We start from the raw sequence: 17,046 nt of genomic DNA on the forward strand, positions 1-17,046 counted from the left end.
ATTAAAATAGTAAAATACAAAACTATTAAAAAGGACATTTGACAAAAGACAAAAACTGAATGTGAACACCAGTGTTCGCCTTTTCGACCAAAATCATTACAAGTTTAGAAAATACTCGAAAGCACCAAAGTCTAACCATGTCTACACCGGGCACAACCACGGTCACATCGCAACATCTTGAGGCCGTCTACACTGGCACGACAAAGCAACCATTGCAAATCCATGTCAGTAGCAGGAGTATGTCAGAAATAGAACCCATTCTGGGATTTATCGTTTGGCGCCGCAACCAGAGTAGACGGACTCACTGATTACAATGGTTTCTATTGTCTTTTGTTACGTCGTGCCGCTCTCATCTGATGTAGTCACGGTGTAATGCCAATGAAAGAGAAACAAGCGAGGAAAAGATTACAATATACCAGTTTTCAAAAACGACACAGTAAAGGTAAAGAAACGTAATGTATCGTGACCAAGTTATATCATATCGTCCAGGTCCCTGCTGACTTTCACCCCTATTACACATCACATTTACAAGAAAACTCCATTAGCACACTCAGCCTTTGAAACCTCTGCACATTTCTAGGTCACTTAGAATGTCCCGCTCAAGAGAGACTCTCTCAACTCATGCCCCCGGTAGCGCCCCTAGGCCGTGTCGGACTGTGCTGGACCCCAAGGTCTTGATGGAGCAGATGGCTCAGATTGCACTGGTGTCATTTATGTTTATAAACACATTTGGAAAGCCAGAGATTATTGGGGGCTGGGCAGGGCTGTAGGCTTCCATTATTAATGAGCGCTGCCTTCCTCCAGGGGAAGAATCTCAAGTTTCAGAAATGGCTGATATTCATAACCGACTGGCGCATGGCCCCCACCAGGGTGGCAAGATGGATTGTGGTGTTTGTTTATTCATTTATTTTACACATCCCATTAATGGGTTGAAAAAAAGAGCAAGGGAGATGTGCGACCAGAACACCCAACACTACTGATGGGAATCATAATAATTTAATGATTCTGTTTCAGATTACGATTCCACTTAACGATAACGATTACAGTTGTTTTAACATTATATTACGCAACATTATTTTATAGCAATTGCGCAGTTTTACGTTTCATGAACCTTACATAAAACAAAGTTTATGATTCACCTGATAACACCAAGTAATGACTTGCAGTTCAATGAGTGAATCAAATGTTAATTCCTAACTTATTCACTTAAACTAAAACGGTGGAAAGTGCGACTCATTTGAGTCGTTCTGACTGATTCAGCAAAAAGAATTGTCATTTATCACCAAATTGGACTACAATTGTCACGCTATAAACTACCGTTCATAGGTTTGTCGTCAGTAAGACTTTTTTTAAAGAACTTAATACTTTGTCATCCTGTTCTCAAAGAATCCTGAAACAAATATTATGCAGCACAACTGTTTTCAACATTAATATGAATAATAATGAATGTTTATTATAATAATACATGTTGAAGACCAAAATCAGCATATTAGAATGATTTCTGAAGGATCATGTTACGCTGAAGACTGGGGAAATGGCTGCGGAAAATTCAGCTTTGCATCACAGGAATAAATTACATTTTAAAACATTAAAATAAAAACAGTTATTTAAATTGTAATATTTCACAGTATTACTGTTCTTACTGTATGTCAACAAATACAGTTGAGCATAAGAAAAAAAAAAAATCTTAGACACCACATTTTTGAACGGTAGTGTAATTTCCTATAAGCATTGGCAGGAAAAACTGTCTGAGTATTTTACTTTGGTGTTACCCAGTGTTATTCACAGAAATGAAATGCAGTACACCAACTGAAGGTAAAAAGTCCAATGAAAACTCACCATGTAAAAGTAAGAGAGGCAGCAGCCGATGGCCCAAAAAACCGAGCCAGTTTTCACCGATTTCACCTGTGTGGAAAGGACACACTTAGGTTAATTCTGCTAATCCCAAACAAAAGGTCTGATATCATCTCCTCAAACAAAGCCAAGATGAGGAACACTCAGAGATAAGAACGACCAAGGAAATTCAATGTTTAAGTCAAGCTTGACAGCAAAGTCCTTGCAGTCTCAGCTGACAACAAGCTCCAGAGAGAAGGGATGGGTGCCAAAAAAAAAAAAAATCAACGCGCCACAGGAGACAAAGTATGCTGCCACTGCATCCGTTCCAGCTGTCTCGTTGTTCAGCTAAAAAAAAAAGTGATGAATGTCTATCAAGGTTAATTCATCATTTCGACTGTTGTGGGACAGCGCTAGAGTTTCTGAAATGTATATTCATTCATTTTAGAACAGTTCTAAATGGGCACCTTAAACCATTATAAACACATTATAAAAGTAGTCCTTGTGATTCATGCTCTATATTCAGAGTCCTTTGAAGTCCTATGACAATTCTGTTATGAACAGGCTAAAATTTAAAGTTATTCATTGATAATATTCTCTTCCAGTGAGCTGTTAACTTGAGAACCGATGTAACTGTCAAAAGAATTCAATCAGGAGAACTTTATCATTCAGATTCATCAACAAATGATTCAGACCGATCGTGTGAACCGATTATGATTATCAATCATTTCACATCATTAAACTTGATAGTTTTGAAGAAGAGGAAAAAACAAACAAATAAAGAGAAACACACACAAATTGTTACATTTTAATCCAACTAACCCATAAGTAGTAGGTAAACTGCAAGGCAAAAATGGCAATGCCCTCGTTGTCAAATGAGCCGGCCACAGAGCGTGAAATGTAGCCGGGTACAATGGCGATGAAACACGCTGCTAGCAGCCCGGCACCCTGGTTCCACAGCTCCCGCGTCAACAGGAAGGTGGAGATGGCAGTCAGGCCACTGAAGACGGGGGCCAGGAACACGCAAACGTCACGTATGTGCACAGTCACATGAAGCAGATTCAGTATGTAGTGGATCAAGCCCGCCGTCACCATCAGACCAGGATACACCTGCAAAAGACGAGATATGAGAGTTGCAATCGAATGCAAAATTGATTAAGAAGTTTGCCTGCAGCAATTCATCAATAAAATCAAGATCTGTAAGAAAGCCTGTAAACATTCCTAAATATTTGATTGGCCGTAAGACGGAGATAATGAAAAGCTTAGCACAAGCACTCCCTTAGGAGCCTTGTAATCAATCAACTTAAAGAGATAGTTCTCCCAAAAATTATTTAAAAAAAAAAATGTCTAGGACATTTAAAAAAAAAAAAAACTGTCTAGGACATTTAAAAAAAAAAAAAAGTCCATACAATTAAGGTCAATGGTCTCCATTGTTGTTTTGTACCCGCTTTTCTTTCATTTTATGAATAAAAATAATTCTTCAAAATATATTGTTGTGTTCCATCACAAGTCATACAGGTTTGGAACAACATGAGGGTGAGTAAATGACAATTTTCACTTTTGAAGCTGAATTTGGCAGTTAACCTGCAGCAAGAAAGGAAATACCCTGTCCTTTACCTCCACAATCCCACCCTCTCTTTTTTCATCTCACAAGCGAGTCTGCAGGCTGCTCTGGAAACAGACCAACCTGCTCTGAAGGCCGTATATAACGACTGCTTGAACTGTACACAACAACAGATGCTGTTCCCTGCCTCCTGTAGCCCCCCTACAGCTCCAACACCAGAGCTGTCAGATGTCAAACGTTAGCCAAACTTTCTCCAGCCAACTCATTAGGTTCAGCAGCACTGCGCAGTCAGTGACAGGGAGTGTTAAAGGGGGTGGCCATATTTAGGGACGAAAGATGCTGTTTTCAAGAAGAAATCATCCGGAGGCTGTCTATCCATAGGAGCTTGCACACAAAACAACCTTTGGCATGCATTTAACTGCATTTTTATCATACAGAGGTTATGGGGTTTAACAAGAACCATTGTCGAAATGCAGACAAAACAGAACTTGCAATTTGCAGAGCAGAACTTGACTCACAAGCAACTGTATAGAATGCAAACATTCGGCATAAGAATGCAGCAACAACAATGTGGACATCAAGCATTCAACTACAAATAATTAGTGTAGTCATATTTCTGAATCGTGAAGTTAAAGGCAAAGAATTTTTTTTTTCTTTCTCAAAATAGTCTGGTGGTGGGGTGTGAATGGCAGAAATCACTTGTTATTTTGACGCATAGATTAAAAGTCCTGTTGATTCACATGCATCGATCATAAAATAAGGCTTAAATGATGAATCGTTTGTGTTAAATAAGAATTGATTTAAATAGAGAAAAAATAAAGTACCACTCAGATATGAGTATATTTTACAATGGCTTCAAAACATGGCTCATAAGAAAAAGGAAAGAAAAAAGAAAAGAAACACTTTTTCAATTAGGTTCCATTTATGATCAATACTTAACTATAGAGCTGCACGACTCTGGATAAATTGAGAATCACGATTTCTTTTGGTTTCAAATAGAGATCACGTTTCTTCTAGGGGTGGGGGAAAAAATCGATTCTTAGATGCATCGCGATGCGGACGTGGACGATTCTGAATCGATTCGCAAATGTAAAAAATCGATTTTCAAAAAAAAAAATATATATATATATTTATAATAACGTAATATATTGACGGAACTCTGAAGCGCGGAAGTGCAGTGCCCGGACCGTCTGTGTTGTGCACATAACAGAGACGCGATGACTGAGTGCGATATCCAAACACCCTCCTCGTTAAAAGCTGACGTGTGGAAATATTTTGGCTTCTGTGAAGTTGAAGGGGGGAAAGGAGCTGGACAAGAGCCACACTATTTGTAAGCTTTGTGGAATAAAACTAAAATATTTCGGAAAACACAACAAATATGAGAAGCCATATGACACGTTTCATATGGCCACCAAAGCACATTTTTGTCCCGCCAAAGCCTTTTTTGATCGGTGAGGGATGTAGAAAAAAATGACTGCTGCGCTTGACAGCCGCGAGCAGAGAGAGATAGAGAGAGAGAGCGAGAGAGAGAGCCCCGGCCGCGCGCGCGCACTCACGTCTTCAAACAACACGAGCGCTGTTTTGGTCTCTCTCTCCCTCGCGCATATCAAAATCAATTGACACGATAGTAAAAGGTCGGACGGAAGACCGCAGTTTCACGTCGAGCATTTGGAGATTTTTAGAGATTAGAGACTCTAGGCCTACACTCAAAGAACAACATATCACTAAATTATAAAGGCCTGTCTAGTTAGTGTTGCATTTTGTTACTGTGTTCTACAGTACAGTATATAAGCTGAAGCTACAGTAAGCTGTTCAAAAATGTTCATTTTGTCTTCTTAATGATTAAATTGGACAATTTTCTTCTAGAAAGACAAAGTGTTCAGGTGGAGAAAACTTTTTCTTTACCTTGACATGTTTCGACTGCAACCTGCAGTCTTCCTCCACCTGAACAACACCTTGTTTTTCTAGAAGAAAATTGTCCAATTTCTACAGTATGTTGGTTCTGATCTACTTCCTAAAGGAAATAAGCCTTTCATTTATTTGTTATTGTTTAGTTCAACTTGATGAGTCACAACACAATGTGATGTATTCATGTTGATGTTCTACAGAACATAAGCTACATACACGACACAGAAAGTGCTTTAAGTTGTTGTTACTCAATAAAAGAGTTAAGTAATTCAGCAGCTGACTTTTTTTAATACTGCAATCACTTTGTAGTGTATTTTCATTTACTGTTGTGAAATGGAAAATCAATAATCACTAACCGAGAATCGTTAATAATCGAAAATCGACTGTAATCGAATCGGGACTTCAATAATCGTAATCGAATCGAATCGGGAAATCAGACAGATTAACCACCCCTAGTTTCTTCCATGATTCTGAACAGACAACTAAACAAAATAACATGTAATTTACTAGAGGTTCTAACAAAATGCTAATTGCTGTGGTCTATTTAAAATGTTTAATGAATCTGAATGAATTTTTCAAAAATTGGTTTGAATGATTGATTCAATGACAAAAACATTTTTTTAACAGTCACTTGTCGCCAAAGGTGATTTACTCTATTTTGATAGCTTCCGTAGACAGTGTTTATATCCGAACTATAACCTTATCCCAGTTCTTCTGTGATATATATATATATATGTGTGTGTAACAGAAATAACGATAGGCCTACACTGGTTGAAAAAGTTGAAAAGACTGTTTATGAAACTGCTCGAACACAGATTTTAATATTCTGTGCGATTTTGTCAGAGGTTTAATAGACATGCAAATCGTTGTCACTTAGGAATGAGATTGCGTGGGTATTTAATTCGAGATTGCGATCTTTTAATAATTAATCGTGCAGCTCTACTTAACTACTTTAGTTAACAGAAATTAACAATGAACTGAACAATACTTCTACACCATTTATTATTCATAATAATTTTACCATATTTATATATATTATAAACTTACCGTCCCTCCCACTATTCTGCCCAATGGGTACCAGGCCCTCTCGTCAAACCAGTTGAGAAACTCATAAAAACCGTTAGTGGTGAGATGATGAGTCGATCTGTAGTTGAACCTGTAAACAAAGAAGAACAGAAGAGGTCGTGGTGTCACTTCTAATGAGAAATGGCAGCATTTTATCAACCCTGGCATGTCACAATGCGTTTCATGGTGAGACGAGGTGGATGTTGACAGTGTTCAGAACACTGTGTTCGGACACTGCCTAAATGACAGATCTTTCCGTATAAACAGCCAACTATCACCAGTGTCAAACCACAAAGACTAAAACAAGAGCATCCACTAGGAAGCACTGAAACGGTTAACTACGGTAACTAAAATAGACTATTTAATTAGATGGAAAAATGTGTTTTTGTTAAACTTTTCAATCGTTTAATCTTGAAGGACACGTGTTTTCAAGGACAAGATTTGTTGCTCACTGTGTTTCAGTGCACACAGACAGGAATACACCTGTTCAATCAGTCATGCATACTTGAACAAGGATTTTTTTTTTTCTGCTTTGTCCTTTAGGCTAGTTTTTCTGCAGCAAAATGAATAAATAACCAACAATGATACAGAGTGTATATTAGAAAATTAACCATAAAAAAACTACAAAAGGTAGTTCAGATTTGCACATACCATGCCAATATTTTCACAGGCCCCACATAAGAAAAATAAAAAATAAAATAAAAACTGATTTCTAATATCTAAGTAATACAAATACAAGTATGTAATTATAAAAAAATACACATGTATACACATTATGCATATTATTATTATTATAATATAATAGCTAACACTTCAGTTTAGACTCCAATGCTCACTAGTTGTGTATAAGCATGCCATGCACTATTAGGATATTAAGCCGCGTTTCCACCGCAGGAACTTTCCCCAGGAACTAGGAACTTTGGGGTGGTACTCCGTGTGTTTACACCGCAGGAACCAGGGTCTAAATGAAGTTCCGGGTAAAAATTTCCCCCCCAGAAAGTCCCTGCTGGCGAGGTAGTACTTTTTCAGAGTTCAGGAACTTTCGGGGTGGGACTTGTGCGCTGAACATGCTGATTGGTTCTTTTACCTTGTTCTCTCTGCCGGATGGCGCGCGTTCGTCCCATCCATCTCACGGTCATGTCCGCTATAGCTAATAACAAACGTTGTCTATCTAGCATTACGAGCTTTCTGAAATGAATACGCTTTGGTATTAGTGTTCGTTTTGTTAATTACCTCGTTAGTAAACCAATAGATCGCACACAAAAACAGCACAGCTTGAATCTCCTCAATACTTCAAACTCAAAACAAGTACGCGCAGACTGGGAGGAGCAGTCGCACGCAGTTCAACGTCACCAGACTAATCTTCCCGGTACTTTAGTCCACGGTGTAAACGCAGTGAGCAACCGTTCTGGGGCAAAAAAAAGTTCCTATGAAAAAAGTTCCTGGGACAAATAGTTCCTGGTAATTGCGGTGGAAACGCGGCTTTAGATGCTCATTAGTAAAACACATATTAATGCCTTATTCTGCATGACCATTAGGCATGTGCCGGTATCAAATTTTCATGCTGCGATTAATTGATTGAGCTTTTATCACGGTATACGGTATTATCACGATATTTTAATTGCTCAAGAGAAACGGATGGATTGGGGGTATCTAAAAAAAACAACTTGCATCACAATGTGTAATTGTGATTGTCTAAACATTTGGTAACTAAACAGAATTTTATTAAGTTTAGTGACAACATGTTACAATGTTTACATCATGTACAATGACTGGTAGGCTACTGTTTGTATTATTGCTTAACACAATTTTCACGATTTCAATTCAATTCTTGGATTTGATTTCAATCTTGATTCAATATTGACTCATTTGGATAAATATTAGGTAGGCTACAGTAGATAGCCTGCATGTAAATTTTTCTCAAGAAAAAAATATTTCTCACATAATGCTGTAAACATACAGAGAGAAATTAAATATAATGCGGTTTTCATTATAATAACAATTATATAATGACACAAGTAAAAATATAATAAATAGGTAATATAGTCCACATATTTAGCAAAATACTGTAGTCAACTATTTTTTCTAGTCAACTAACGTGCTGGTCATTAAATGGCTTTCCTTAGGTAAAGGTAACATTCTGTGACATAATTGTTCTCCTGCAGTTTTATTGACCTCTTTCCGTGGTTGAAAAACACTGATTGATCGATATTATGTATGAGGCATATACCTTTCGGTAAGTTGTACTGTATCTTTAAATAAAAAGTAACAGATGATGCGCTACAGTCACGTCACATTTACAAGCGCCAAAACGGTATTTATTGTCTGAATTTCATAATAAAATGGACAGAACCTGAGAGCTGATTTTTTTTTTCATATCAAAAGTAACCTGCTCTGTCTAGTCTGTCGGTGTCAGTGTCCTCTTTGCTCCGCGATTTTTCTCTGCGTGAGAAAATGGATGCGTGGAGTGGGAGCGTTTGAAAAGTGTCAATTGCGTGAGTCTCAAGCTGAATGCATGAGAGTTGGCAGCCCTGCTTTTAGAAGGGGGATAAATCGTCGGCAGTGTTCCTTCTTCCGCCATGCTTCTTCTCCATGTGAGGATTGTTTACATTAGACTAGAGTGCGCACTGCGCGCATGCACACAGTGCTTAACATGTGGGGATTGTTTACATCAGAGTGCGCACGTGTTTTGCGCAGCATATACGCAGTGTTTTTTTAAGCGGTTGATGCGTGTTCTAAAAATCTACATTCGGATCAATAATTTTTCACGGTATTTTGAAGTGCCCACGATAACAGTATCGTGCATATTCATTACCGCGATTTATCGCATTACCGAAAACCGGCACATGTCTAATGACCATATTACATCCCTTAATCCTACCCATTACCTAAACTTAACTACCTTACTAACTATTAATAAGCAGTAATTAGGAGTTTAAGGCAAAATTTGTAGTTAATAGTTAGTTAATAGTGAGAATTGGACCCTAATCTAAAGTGTAACTAATATATATAAATATATATATATATATATATATTAGGGTGCATCAAATTTGAATGGGAAATTTTAATTTCAAAATATCAATTTGGCTGGCATTGCATTTTGTTCCAATTAACATAAAAATGACTTTTGCAAAGTTTTGAGGAATTCCATTGAGATTTAGGGGTGCCACCTAACACATGAACTTTGGCGAAATTTCAAAAAATGTGCAATTTTTAGTCTAATTGCCAAAAGGTTGACCTGGGAATGTTGAGTACAGTGAACTTTTATACAGCAACATATTCTATAGGGTTATCAAAGTAAAAGTTGTTTGCTTGCCCTTTGGGCAACTTGGGCATTTCTAAGAATTCAACTTTCAAGATTCTCCATTCATTTGTCCTATAGACAAAATGAATGGAGGTCAATGGGACATGTTCACGTGGCCTTACCCTGAATTTTGTGCCGCAGTGATGGATGTCGGATGGATGTCTAGTGGCTAACTCACTGGCAACTAACAGGGCCTAATGGTAAGATGGTCCAGACTGATCTCATGAAATGGCGTATGTATGACACGCCAATTCGTATTTCCATTTTTGGCGTGCTATCAACACACATAATCGCTTTTCAGCGTGTTTATCAACGCCGTTGACTTAACGTTACATTACTGTATATAAATATATGACCTACCCCAACCCCGTCCCTAAACCTACCCGTCACTGGGGTTAATAGCATTTATGAGTCTTCCCCTACCATCCTAGGAAAAAAAATATCGCTCCCCAGATGTAGATCTACATTTTGCTTCGTTTCGCTCGGACATTTAACGGCGTGTACATACACGCGGAATCACTCGGACATTTAACGGCGTAGACAATACATACAAAAGATGACGGTTCGTTTCGGCGTGGACATACACGCGGATAGCTCAAAATGCGTATAGATAACACGCCACTTGACGGATGTGGGCTTGACGCCACGATCGGGACACAGTCATTGACCACGTTCATTGCACGTACATTGACCTCACTGTGAAAACCTGGTTCAGGAGGACCTCACCAATGTGGTGCCAGCACTCAGACCAAAGCAGTGGTCGGCCCAGTGAGAGCTGTATGGCAATGCAGTCTGCTGTGAGATGGCCGGTGTTTGACGCAGTGGTGTCAAATGCCATGTTGACAACCTGGTCAGATGCAGGGAGATGTGTACATTCACCGCCTGACTCTGCAACAAGGCCACCCGTGAAGGCAGCCTGTTGCATTGGTGACATCTTCAACCTTGTAGCCAGTGACACGACACTTGGTCGGCTAAGGATGTCATGTGGAATGAAGACGTTTATTCCAGTCTTTTTATGCTTGTGGGATGGTTCGCCCTCAGATGGTGGATAGACTGTGTTAGTATCCTCCTCTGTCTCCTCATCACTCTCCGACTCCAAGCTGGACAATGCCGTCATCTCCTCCAGCTCCTTTTCACAGCGGGACTGCCTGGCTGGTGCGGCAGCTTGACGCTCCTCTCGCCTCTTGAGCTGCAGCTTTTTGTCCAATACACCAAGTGTGGCCACTCTCTCATTCTTCATGCTGGCCAAGAAAGCTAGGTCTTCTGGGTTATCAATCAGCTTTTCAACATTTGGAGGCCACAGCGGAAATGTGGCATCAAGTCTGCACTCCATTCTCTCCAATTGTTTCGCTGTAGTCTCACTGGAGCGATTGGCCTGGGTGATTTTCCGCAGCTTGTTGTTAGCATTGACTAAGTCTACCACCAACTACAATGCTACTCTCAATAAACATGAGTCATTTATACTGATAATGACATTGTCCACTCTAGAATACTGTTGATGTTAAGTTTAATAGCTTAGCTAACATAGATAGCTAACTGTGGTTAGCAAACTGTTGCTAGCTAACGTTAGCTAGATGTAATGAGCACCAAATACCTATACATTGCATGCGATTTACTCGCACAGTGAGAGTTGGTGTTTAACAAAAACATTGCTGAAATCGCACTGTATGCCCAGTTTAATATGACTTAAATGACTTATGATAAATAAGTGTACAAAGATACAATTCCAGATATGATAGTAATATGTAATAATACATACCCAACACAGAAAGATCACCTCAAACAGAAAGATCACCTCAGATTTCTTGAGCTGTAGTATTGTTTACCTCAGATCTCAATGGCGACCATTGAGCACTGTTAACCACTTTATCCAACAAAAACAGATGTACGGTGGCACCCCTAAATCATCATGTACTGGAAAAATATTTTGCATGTATTGTTTCTACATATATTGGAACACTTTTAGCACCCAGCCATACCAAAATTCAAGAATTGTGTTTTTTGATGCACCCTAATATATATATATATATATATAATATAAAACTAGTTAACATTAGGCACTAGGCATTTTTCTTTTTTTTCTAAACATTTTAAAATGTAGAAATGCTCAAATGAATACATTTCCTGATAGCCTTTATTAACTTAGAACCATTAACTTGATGCACGACAGATTAAGAAAAAGTTTAAACAAAAGCACTATGAACATGGCTGTAATTAAACTGTAATCCTCTCTAATGCCTTTACACCCCAAGTTCAGCAAACTGTGTCCTGCTATCTCTCAAAACTCCAGAGTAGTCATTCTAAACCTTTTCATTACTAACACAAGAGGAATATAGCCTTTAAAAACTCAAAGGCACAGCCCTGTGTCAATCATGCTTTGTGTTTAGAGTAAATGAAATGCCCCATTTTTAGCCCATAAAAAGCCCAGGACTGTGCAAAGCTTAGTTCACCAAAAATGCATGAGTTCATTTATTTATGCAGAATGAGCCCTGCTGAAAGGAAAACAGAATAATTTACACAATAGACCTGAATAGCAAAGCGTGCTTATGGTCAGAACATACAGAGTTAGCCTACTTCTCTGACAAAAGATCCTAGGCGCTTGGGGCAGGGTATCAAGTCCATCACAGATCCCAGACCCTCTCAACTACCCTGTGATGACAACATTGACTTCCTCAATTCACTTTATTTTTAGCAGGTTTGAGGAAAAGAACATAACAGCAATGAAAACCCCCTCCAGCCCAAATGATGCAGTACTCTGTCATTCTTGACCCAGCTGACATCCAAAGGACCCTACGTAGGGTCAACCCACGGAAAGCAAAGCAGCAGGTCCAGAAAACATACCAGGGTGTGCAAACCAACTGACAGACGTCCTCACAGACATATAACATCTTCCTAAGTCAAGCCATCGTACCCCGTGCTTCAAGGCCACTACCATCGTACCACTACCAAAGTCACCAGCTTCAACACTCAATGACTACCGCCCGATAGCCCTCACTCCCATTATGATAAAGTGCTTTGAAATTCTGGTCAAAAGTCACATCACATCCAGACTCAAGGCAGCACTTGACACACTCCAGTTTGCATACCACCCCAACCGCTCCACCGTTGACGCACTTGGCGAGGAAAAAGGCCCCACTAGGCATCAACACTCCACTGTGCAACTGGATATTGGACTTCCTCACTGATAGACCCCAGAAAGTATGAGTTGGGTACAAAACCTCTGAAACATCATCCTGAACACCAGAGTTCCCCAAGGCGGTGTCTTGAGCCCACTGTTGTTCACCTTGATGATACACGACTGTTGCGCCTGATACAACTCGAACCACATCATTAAGTTTGCAGACAACACAACAGTGGTGGGCTTCGTCAGCAATGATGATGAATCGGCCAACAGAGAAGTAGTTAACCAGCTCGTCATCTGGTATGATAACAACAACCTGTCACTGAACGTCATCTAGACTAAAGAGATCACTGTTGACTTCCTCCTGAAGTATAATGTTCATAACCCACTCATAATCAATGGCAGCACTGTGGAGTCAGAGAGAAGTACCAATTTATTAGGGGTGCGTATAACTGAGGACTTGTCATGGACTACTAATACCACATCATCACTGGTCAAGAGTGCTTAGCAGCACCTACACTTCCTAAGGCGGATGAGGAGAGCAAACCTTCCCCGTCCTGTTCTCAACTTTTTATAGAGGCACGAGAGAGCATTTTGACCAGCAGCCTCTCAGTCTGGTATAACAGCTGCACGTCCGCAGACCAGAAGTCCCTCCAGAGACTGATGATGACAGCAAAGAAAATCATCAGGACCTCCCTCCCATCTATCCAGGAACTGCATCTGTCACGCTGCCTTAACAGAGTCACCAAAATAATCAGAGACTCCACACACCCCGCCCATGGTCTGTTTACTTTTCTGCCTTCTGGCAAACACTGTCATAGCATGCAATGCATGACTGCCAGACTTAGAAATAGCTTCTTCCCACAGGCCATTAGAATACTTAAATCACATTACCAATACACAGATATGCTGGCTGTTGGACTGTCGATACATTACATAGAAGGACTGAATCACATATGCTGCTATACCTATGTGCAATATACACTGTACCCACTGTGTATAGCATTTATATAATTTTGTATATTTTCAGTATATATTTAGTTTTGATTGTCTTATATCTTGATTTGTTATTTGGTCTATCTATAGTGTAGGTCCACCTGTTGTAGTCCTGCTTGTACTACCCTTATTTTGTTTTCTTATTTATGCTTGTACTTTGCACATTTGAGCTTGGAGAAACGCAATTTCGTTCTGCTGTACACCATTGTTGTATGGATGGAATGACAATAAAGCACTTTTTGAATAATCAGGTAAGTGAAATGATCATTTTCTGCTCCAGATACTCTTTTCAAAATAACATTTTTAAATTGTAACATTAACATGACCGTCATTTGAATGTAACTTTTGTAAAAAATATAATTCTAAACATAAAAAAAAGTCAACGACAAGTTTATCCAATGTCAACTAGTCTTGCACAACCCTATAGGCCCTCACGACAGCACAACCTATTGAAACTGACATGGCTCACTTTCATTCACATAAAATATAGCATCGGCTCTGGCTAGGATCCATCGAATACTGCTCTCTTATTGCAAGTTTACGGCTCCAGTGAATTCCTGATTGCTGCTATTGTTAATGCAAGTAAATTGTGTCCACTGGGATGGAAAAGCATTACTTCTGGATTTATTTAATCAGATTCTGCATGCATGGCAAGTGTCAGCACATGGCCTGCCATCAGATTAATGTCCTCACTATTTTGTAATACAGCCGTCTCACTGGCAAGAGACGCTCTGCGTTTGCAAGAGAATCTGGCAACCTGGCGCTTGAGTAGGAGGATCGGCAGAACTGTGAATCATGTGTATTTAAAGATCCCTTTAAAGTACACAAACAGTCCATCACTGACCATGGCTGCTAACTGACACCACAACCTGCTAGCTCCCATCCCCACCCCTCTCCGACCATTTCTCCCTCTCTAGGGAGGCTAAAGATTCAGGAACCTTTACTGGCATGGTCAAACTCTCCATCACGATCTGATATCTGAACCGGATCCTTGGCATTCACTGAGCACTGCAATGTCCTTTCTGCAAAGATACCCTTGTCAGATTTTATTGCGGATTTGAAATACATTATTGAAATGCAATCTTCTGGAGATTTCTGTCCCCATTCGAACAGATAGACTCTGTACTTTAATGCCTATTACCTACATGAATAGCTGCCCTGGGATGCCGTTATGAAGATGCCCATAGAGTAAACTGACTCGCATTAAAGAAGTTCCACGGAGTTGAATTTTTATTCCATTAATGGTTGTTTCTTCAACTATGGGCACTTCTGGCCCTGAAGACTTTTAGAAACTTAACTCTTAAAACACACTTTTCACACTCTTACTAGTTTGATCTAGTTTGTCCAATAAAAAGGTGCCAGAAAGTCAACACATACATTGCAGAAGATGCAAACCTTACCAAACATCATTAAATTATGTATTTGTTTAAAATGGAATTATGTGGTGGAAATGACAAATGACTCACTTTTGGAATAAAATGACCAACACTTTGACTTGCTTGAATTTTATGCATCCTAATTACACACAATTAAATTTTATTTTTATATTTTTTTTGTAAAGTTTCGAAAGCATCATCTTATGCTCACCAAGGCAATGCATAACGCTCTGAGCACCACTGCTCAGTGCATGTATTTGATAAAACACAGTAAAATTACATTAAAACATAAAATAAGTGGTTTCTATTTTAATGTATTTTAAAATGTAAATCATTCCTGTGAATTTTACAGCAGTCACATGATCTTTTAATTTCTTCAACAACAAAAAAATTACTGATTATTTTTAAAAGGTAGTGTGCCACAAGTCTCATTTCAATGGCACTGTTGCCTCCTTGGTAAACTAACCTCTTACAGAAATGCAGCAAACTGTGGGACGGGCATTTAAAAACCTGATTTTTTTTCATTTTTATTTATAAATTTGTTTAGTGACTCAATTTTAAACATGCATTAATACATAAAATCCATTATAATAAAATGAAGTGGGACAAAGTCTGAATGTGGAACAAGGATGAAACAAAGCCATTGAAACGTAGCAAAAATAAATGAAGGAATGGAGAAAAGCTTAAGACTAATGTAACCTTCATATAATTTTTTTTTACTTTTAATAAAAATCAATCATTGTGACACAAAAGTTGAAGAAACACCTTAATGTTTCCGTGACTGCATTCTCTGCGACAGGATACAGAATCACAAGGGAAGTCACCTGGAAATGACCCAGGGCGACGCTGAGCCAACAATGTGCAGGAGAATCAGATTTTGTGACTGTATTATCAGCTGGATACATTGAGATGTCTTTATGCAAGCAGTGAACTGGAATTCTTTCATCTGCATTTAACCTCAGTGACACGTTCCCGCTCAACGTTCCCGCTAACTCTTGAACTTCATAAAACTCAATTTCACACTGCGTGGACATACATGCAGAGCTTTGAAAAGGTCCCATTCAATGACGTGCAGCAACCTAACATTTATTAACAGCCACTGCAGAAGCCACGGCATAAATTGCTGCTTAAAGCCTGTCTGGAAATGCTAGACACAAAGGTTGTTTAAACTTTGAAGTTTCTTGTAGACAGAAGGGCTAAAGTCCAGAGTTGAGAAGAAGCGCTAAGGTACTTGGAGAAAGTACAACGGATTTAAGCAATTAAAGGTACCAGGAATGGTTCAGAGTTCATTAAAGCCTGCAGTAAAGGCAAGGCCGTGTTAATAACTTGTTGCTGGGCAAATACAACTAAAGATAGAACAACCAGAGTTACGAAATCAAGTGATGAATCAAATAATTGCCTGTACAGCCTGAAAGAGCTCAACCTTGTAGCATAAAGGAACGAACGCTGATGGGGATATTGTGGGAGGTTGACAAGGCATTTTTACTTGACTGAATTATCCAAAGGCGGCAACAAATTGTGTAAACTTCACTGTCTCCAGCTTCGAAACTCCAACTATTATTTAAAGCAATTGACTTCCGGCCATATTGTCTCTGAAAATCGCTCTCCATGTAAGTGGCCGTTAAGACCTGGTATAAGGAATTATGGGACCAAAAAAAGAAAGAGAAAAACAACAACAGAGCAAGTGTATCAAATCTGAAATGTCTCACCGTGACATAACGAGACTGAGGGGCTAGCCTGGACTCAAGTGTTGGTTTCTGATTACTCCTCCCCATCACATCTTGTGCATCTCAGAGGCCAAAAGTCAGACATTTTAGATTTAGCTATTTGCTCTATGCATTTCTTCAAGATAGAGGCTGTGGAAAAATTATTGTATTCA

At 39.1% G+C, this 17,046-nt stretch overlaps 1 protein-coding gene across 1 annotated transcript in view; it reads right to left on the reverse strand.

Annotated features, from left to right (window-relative positions):
- Positions 1–17,046, reverse strand: part of stt3b (STT3 oligosaccharyltransferase complex catalytic subunit B) — a 58,792-nt gene that overhangs the window by 19,126 nt on the left and 22,620 nt on the right. Inside the window, exons 2-4 of the mRNA XM_056256932.1 lie at positions 6,353–6,461; positions 2,656–2,943; positions 1,840–1,905 (exon numbers count right to left, since the gene is read on the reverse strand). Of these exons, the coding sequence (XP_056112907.1) occupies positions 1,840–1,905; positions 2,656–2,943; positions 6,353–6,461 (463 nt within the window). The remainder of the gene's footprint in view (positions 1–1,839; positions 1,906–2,655; positions 2,944–6,352; positions 6,462–17,046) is intronic.

Source organism: Rhinichthys klamathensis, unplaced genomic scaffold, assembly GCF_029890125.1.
Source record: "Rhinichthys klamathensis goyatoka isolate OS25496 unplaced genomic scaffold, OSU_Roscu_1.1 h1tg000006l_1, whole genome shotgun sequence".
NCBI classification, from domain to species: Eukaryota; Metazoa; Chordata; class Actinopteri; order Cypriniformes; family Leuciscidae; genus Rhinichthys; species Rhinichthys klamathensis.